At 39.7% G+C, this 7500-nt stretch overlaps 1 protein-coding gene across 3 annotated transcripts in view; it reads right to left on the bottom strand.

The window, feature by feature from the left end:
* The window catches only part of LOC137976347 (uncharacterized), a 52404-nt gene that overhangs the window by 23668 nt on the left and 21236 nt on the right, over positions 1-7500 (bottom strand). For all 3 annotated transcript variants that reach the window (XM_068823684.1, XM_068823685.1, XM_068823686.1), the window contains 5 exons: positions 5523-5650; positions 5007-5145; positions 3242-3334; positions 2952-3087; positions 1321-1397 (listed from right to left, as the gene is read on the bottom strand). In XM_068823684.1, coding sequence (XP_068679785.1) covers positions 1321-1397; positions 2952-3087; positions 3242-3334; positions 5007-5145; positions 5523-5650 — 573 coding nt within the window. The remainder of the gene's footprint in view (positions 1-1320; positions 1398-2951; positions 3088-3241; positions 3335-5006; positions 5146-5522; positions 5651-7500) is intronic.

The raw sequence follows: 7500 nt of genomic DNA, 5'->3' as shown, positions 1-7500 counted from the left end.
TCCGGTTGCTCTTTGTGTCCCCAAAACACCTTATTCAAAATGGCCACCATTTTTGTATTTTTTGTTTCCATGCAAATTAGCCCTTTCATCCTCGCTTTCAAACGTAAAATTCAAAGGAATATTTAACCTTGAACGACGCCAAAAGGGCCAATTTGACAGGTTGAGGCCCGAAAACAACACAGCAGGAACCTGCAGCCGACTTTAAATGGCCCGCGTAAACGACAGCGGTTGCTGCCAATGCTTTTTCAACCGTTTCAACCTTGTTTGTTGCCGGTTGCAAAAGTTGATCAATGAAACCAACCGAAAATGGTTTTTTTACCAATAGAACACTGAAAAACCCAACCAACTAAAAACGGTTGATCCCAATAGAACACGACCTCAGTCTAGAGAGTGTAAAGACTTTAATGTTAAGACCGCAAGATTGTATTTCACGGAAAATAAAGAACGTACAGTCCTCAGAAAGGCTGCGAGGTGAATTTTTTTACCCTATGCGCAAGAAATTAAAAAAAAAACGCTTTACTAGACTGCTGAAAAACCAGAAAGCATACTTTTCTGAAAAAATCAATGACAAAATACTCAATGGAACAATCTGTGACACAATGTGAATGAAAAACGAGACCCATGAAGAGACAGATGCTCTTTATAGAAATACGGTAGATACAATTATTTTTACGTGGGATGCCATAGGCATACCACATCTAAAAATGGGTCGAGTTCCTTGTTTTTTTTTTGTTTGTCTTCATTGCAGCTTTGTTCCAACGACAATGGAGACCCTGGGAACGAGGATGTCTTCATTGGCCGCGTTTTCATGACAGCCGTTGTCTCGCTTAACATTCCTGAAAGTGGTTTGTTTGCAGACTTCATTAAGCGGCTTAAAAATGATACGTGTTTTCAAGGGTAAGATTAAATGAGGAGAGAGCACGCGCCAACACAAAAATAAAAATAATAAAAATAGTACGCCTGTTATACAATAACAATGAAACAATCAAAGAAACGACGGAACAGAACAACAACAACTGTTAAGAATCCCAACTGGCCGGAGGCAAACCAGTTGGCTATTTACAAATGCAGCTGAGAAGTTGAACCAGGGACTACCAGGATCAAATTCAACAAGTGGTCAGAGCGGGTCTTGAACCCGGGATCTCTGGATTTCAAGGCAAGCGCCCTAACCACTGGGTCACACTGAACACTAAGCGACTCCTTAAACGCTACAAGATTTTTCAAACACGTTTAAAAAAGCGAGCAACGTTACGACATAATCATGTTAAAACGTGAAAAGTACAAGGTGTAATACGAATGTAAAAATGATGTGAACCTTACAAAGAACTGGTAAAAAATTCCTTCAGATGATGTCTGTATGCCAAGAAGTGATTCTGTACAACATCTGAGGCACCCATCTGTGGATTATAAAAAGATTAACTTAGACAAAGGAGTGAAGTGATCCTTGGACTTAGCTGGACAGTTTAAAGAAATGTCTCTTGCAGACGGTGTAAGCTATGAAGCAGGTCTCTCTTCGAAAATTTCAGCTGTCAATAAGAGACAATTGCTTAAATTGTCCAGATATTAAAGTGCGAGGATCACTTCTCTCCTTTGTCTATGACCTGCACTTCACGGAAATACAGCTCCATGAAACGGCCAAATTTACATGAGCAATGGAGCGAAATGTTTCAACGTTCCAAGTTTAGGGGAGCTGGTACAATATGAAGACAAGAAGTAACGCGCGCTTCATTTAAAGTTCAGGTAAAATTCGCTTTTCAAGCACTGGGTCCAGTTGTTCAAAAGCAGCTTAAAAATATTATAATCTTCGGTTACAGCGGTTACCAGTCACCTTAGCCCCTGGACAACTTTTTTTTTTCACTTTCCGAAACTAAATTTTGGGTGGACGTCAATCAAACGTTTCCATGACGAATTCGACTGCCGCCAAGTGAACACGATTATTGTCATGGAAACATTCGATTGACGTCCACCAAGAAATGAAAAGTCATCGAGGGGCACGTGTGATTGATAACCGCTGTTAACAGCAACCTAGCTTTGAATTTTGCCCAATGAAAAAGCCTTGACATCGTACTCTTATGCAGAAGGAAAGTAAAGTCTATGTCAAAACTGAGGACCAAAAATCTAGTGGAAACATTCTTTCGTCACAAAATCAACTACAAGTCGAGTTTCCAGTAATCTAGCACTAGCTTAATCTGGGGCTCTGGTTGATATCCTTGCAATCCTCCTCAAAACGCCGTTGGCAGACCTTAGGGTATTGGGAAGAAGAAATGTACATGCATGTAAATCAAAATACAGTTGTACGTTTGCCATATGTTATATTCTGGCGCCAGTTGTTCAACGGCTAGATAACGTCATCCAGTGGATAGGTCACTAGAGTGTATCTAGAATGTAAAATATACTTCACGTTAAACAGTGTCCAAGGTTTTCGTACCTACTCTAACTTAGATGTGCCTAGACATGAATACTCATGCCAGCGAAAGGAAATACTGAAATCATTGCAGACTGAAACTGTTAGATTGTGACTTATCCACTGGATAAAGTTATCCAGCCATTTGAACACCTGGGCCTGGTGGTATTTAAGGTGATTTGGGTTCGTTTTGCAATCCCCTTGGCATACTCTGCATTTATATTGTTAGCTTTGCTGCCTGCGATCAAACCTTGGTCACTGCAGCCAGTTTGGGGTTCTCAGAAACAGAAGTGTCCCTCACAATAAAAACAACAATACTATTGTTTTCTCTTTCGGTGTGGAAATTAACCGAATATTTTTTCACGTAATTTAAATCCTTTGTACGTTCGAAAATTGATTTTCGTTCTTTACCCTAAAGCGTGCATGTATTCTCTAGACCTCCGAATTCCAAGCTTATTTTCTACATTCATACGCTCTTTTAGTTGTTTAAATATGGCTCACGCACTTGTGTGTAACTGCTCTTGTCATCGACAGTATGAATACATACCCCACATGACAAGAAGAATGTTACAAGGTCTTGAATCAGTTGGTTTTGCTGAATAACCAAGTGAAGTTGATAAGCATTGCTTCGCAGCAGTCGGTAAGCTTCCACCAAACATGAAGATTGATCTTCAGGATTATCCCTAACAAAAAAATAAATGCAGTACAATACACAACAAAAAGGCTATCAAACCAACAGGTAATACCATTTTAACTGCACACAAAGAAGTTTGTCAGATGACTGCACTATCGGCCAGGGCAGAGCCAAACAGTGTAATGTAACGTTACTGCACTCACCTGTTTACAAGAACCAGGAGAACAACACAGTGCAGCATTCTCATGAAATCAGAACTTTCTCTACGATCAAATATTTGGTCCTTGAAGTACGTTCTGCAGAACAGTGATCGTTAAAATTAAATTGACACACTGGAGGTCTTACCTCAACATCTTTCCACACCCTTTTGAATATTGAGCATTTTATGGCTGGCCCCAAGGGAAACAGTGAGTTTTGTTTATCCGAAACCCTCAATGTTCCCCGAGGCGAAGCCGAAGGGAAACAAAACTCACTGTTTCCCGTGGGGTCAGTCATTAAGTGTTTTGTTATACCTCCCAACTCAAAATAGAACAATACATGTGTACGGATTTTTACACAGAATTTGCCGCTGTTTCAAACGTGCATCTCCTGATCACTTGCGAGTCGAAAGTTCAAGTCGTTGTTTCCCTAGGGAGTTGGTGAGTTTGATCCATGACATGTGACACGTTCTCCTCCAATCGGAAAACTTACTTGAGTTGGGAGGTATAACAATATGATTTATCCCATTGACTTATAGGAGTGAGACTTAATAGATTTTACCCTGCCTAATGCTAGCTAAATGACTTTACTCGTCACTGAAAGCGATTCAGGAGTCAGTGGGTTGTTAATTAACCCTTCGACTCCTAGGAGTGAGAATTAATACATTTTACTGTGTCGAAAACCAAACGATTTAAATCGTCAATGAGGGATGTTCAGGGGTCAATGGGTCATCAGATGAAATAAATCCTAGCCAGCATAATGGGTTTGGTGAATTTTAGAAGTTCTTTCCACCGGGGTTGACTTTCAACTGATCGCTTGAATGTAAATGGCCACGCGAAAAGCAAGCGAAGAGGGAGGGGGTGGGGAGAAAGAGCGAGAAACCGCCTGCAATCAACCCTGGCACAACATTTTCGAAACCTCCCATTTTTGATCATGTGTGACGAGCACAGGTTTGATGTAACTACCTGCAAATCAAAGCGCGCCTTGCGTAAACATTGGCGGAAAAACAATTAATTCGCTAGGGAAAATATTTACAAGATCGAACGGAAATTTCAACCTACCTTTGACGTTTCCCTGTCCATGTTTCTACTGGACAATTTTTTGTGAAAGTTATTAGAATGTCACTTTAGCACGTTGAGAAATATCTTATCCAGTGCATCTTCTGCCGATGCTGGAGCTTCCCAATGGACACATCTGGCAACCGGCAACGAGGTTGCCGTAGCCTTAATCCAACAGCTTCTTTAATCTGGTCACCGATGCTTCTCAAAGTGTTGCTTACTGATGCAAGATACATTTCGCCGGCTAGAAAAAGCTGAAATATGCAGCTCTTGCCACTTCCCTTGGGAAGGAACACCAAAAAATCACCTCCATTATTTTATTATAGTGGTTTTACGTCTTTTTTCTCTTATTTAAGAACACCAGAAAATCTAAGCTACCGGCTCTTTTCGCTCGGTTTTGTCTTTACACTTTTATGATAGGTAGCAGTAAATTTTGACTGACAGGTGAATTTTTTCTGACACTTTATCAGTCAATCAGGAACGATATTTTCTCCGCCCGCGGGCGAACGGAGGTTTCGAAAATGTTGAGCGATTGATTGCAGGCGGTTTCTCACTCCTTCTCCTCGCCCCCTCCCCCGCTCGGCTTTGGTCCAGGTTAGCGCGGCCATATTCAAGTCAACCCCGGGTGGAAAAAAATTCTAAAATTCGCCAAACCACTTGCTATGCAGGCTAAAAAAATCCAAGTGCTCTAAACTGGGTGCTGCATGCCCACCTTATAGCATTGATAGTTTCATCACTGTAAGGTCCATCAACTCTTTGCATTGTTGACTGCCCAGAAAGATTTGAAGTTCTATTTGTGGCCCGTGACTGTAAGTGAGTTTTAGAAGCATCTTCGTTTCTTCTTGATGTCCCTGTTGCAAGTGAATAATCACAAACAATAATATTGTGACCACATTTATGATACTTTATTTCACCTTCCAGGTTTTCAAGAAGAAACAAGAGAGCATTGGCATATTTCACCTAGAAAGATGTAAGGGTTGCCTTTTGGTGATATTTTGGAGGGAAAAATTATTTCTCAGACCAAGATGGTGTTATTCTTTTGTCTAATGCAATCGTCGTCATTCTCATCATCATCATCATCATCATCGTCACCATCATCATCATCCTTGCTTTTATCGCCTATTTCATTGAATTTTAGGAATGGGTGATGTCTAAGAGTATCCACCAAACAAACAAGGACCAGGAAATAAATCAAAACAACAGCGGGGAGCCCTGTGGCTGCACTTACTTGCACTTTCTGCTGGTGTGGCGGTGGCAGTGGCATTAAACCAAGACAAGTATTCCTTGACATGGAAACTGCTGGCAAACACTCCTTCATGCGCACTCCAGTATGGAAGAAGAGAGATGGGTGTTGATCTACAAGAGCCAAGAAACAGATAATTAATTGCACACCCAAAGTGGAAATATGCATCTATGATGTACCCTTGATTGAAAAAAAAAAAACGTCTTTGAAATTAATGACACAAGTCCTTGTAAGAATAAAAATAATTTAATGATAATCTTGTCAGCCCACTTCATGTAAAGTCAATTGAAAGATACACTATGAAACCCATTATATTTATCACATACGGGGAAAAATCACTGAAATCTGATACAGTACGTACATACACAAACTTTATTTAAAATTCGAATTTTCAGAGCAGCTCTACTGAGCTAATATCTTAAAGGAAAAACATAGACGCAGACTAACAAAATCTATACCTTGTTTAGTTCGCATTTTTCTGCGTTAAAATATATTTTTTGGTCGTAGGATTCTGACTACAAGTCCTATATTTTGAGGTCTCCCATCCAGATACTAACCTCGCCGGACAGCGCGATTAACGTTTGCCTTGAAAAGCTGTCAAAAGGTCAGAGTACACGCTTAAACTTGTGGTGAAAAAGACGTTGTAAGGAAATTTGAAAATGATCAACATGCCAGCCTCGAAGCCAATGTTTCTCGATTCCCTTTTATTTTCTTCAATCTTTTTCGATTAAGTACTGTAGTTTACTAGTAACCACATGTCTTCTCAGGGGGCTATTTACCTAAGACATCTGCCATGGCACTACAACGATATACGGAACCAAAACAATATTGTGTACTATAATTAGAGCCATTACGCAAAGACAACTTGAATCTCCTGGAAAACAAAACACGGCTCAGTTGATAGTTACGGAATAAAGCCCTGTGTTTCTGCACTAATACACGTACGCAATGCGTCCCTTTTTTTTTGCTCCTTGATATCGTATACATCCTAGTCGATAATGTTGTCCGTGGTATCTATATAGGCAAAGACAGAATGTTCTCACCTCTCAGTGAGTAACTAGCACTGCAAAGAATAAATACCAGCAGTTCCTTTACATACTGTGGATATGTAGATTTAAATAAGCTGTTGTAAATTACCCTAAGCATTTTATGAACTCTCCCTTTGTGTAAAGATAACGTGTTTGCTTCATGTAATAACAATAATTATTTATAACTGGACCTTCTTCCGTTTAGGGATTGGCTGAGACGGAGGGCATTTTTTTCCTAATCACAAGGGCATTATTGGTAATCAAGAGGGCATGATTTACTTGATCCTGATTGGTAAAACAGTTGCTTATCCAGAGCACGCGAAGTTACAAGAGAATCCTCTACCAGATTCTGACTCTGATTAAACTGCTTTTTGTCAACACGTAAAATTCAGTTTAATTAAAAATAAGAGCTATTTCTGTCGACAGCAACGATTTGTTGGATTGAGCTTTAACCGAATGAAACCATGTTAAGTTGGAATGATTGCCATTTGTCGCAGCATTGAACGGGCTTCCCTTGATAATTTTGCATTTTATGTGATAAACATGTAATCGCAATGTGCCCTCGTAAATTAGGGATTACTTTCACTTGCATTTTCAAAGTTTTCCAAATTGCGAATTTTGTGAAAACTTTTAAAATACACTTGTAATTAATCCATAATTGCACTTGGGTCCATACGATTACATATACTAATTAATTAGCCAATGTCTTAGAACTACGTTAAGTCGAGGCTTCAGTGCCGCAAACAATCATCACTGAAAACATGTATTTCAATTTTTTTTCCACGATAAAGTTTGAATGATTTTCCTTTCTTGGGGACCTGGTCCTGCCTTAGGCTTTAAAAATTGAGAACAAGAAGAGGTTTCACTTTTTGCAACATTTAACTTTTGACTTAATGTACCACTGTGTAATGAAAGGAAGGGGACATTACATGTAG

The sequence above is a fragment of the Montipora foliosa genome, chromosome 11 (assembly GCF_036669935.1).
Source record: "Montipora foliosa isolate CH-2021 chromosome 11, ASM3666993v2, whole genome shotgun sequence".
Lineage (NCBI taxonomy): Eukaryota > Metazoa > Cnidaria > Anthozoa > Scleractinia > Acroporidae > Montipora > Montipora foliosa.
This window is presented reverse-complemented; position numbering and strand designations above follow the sequence as displayed.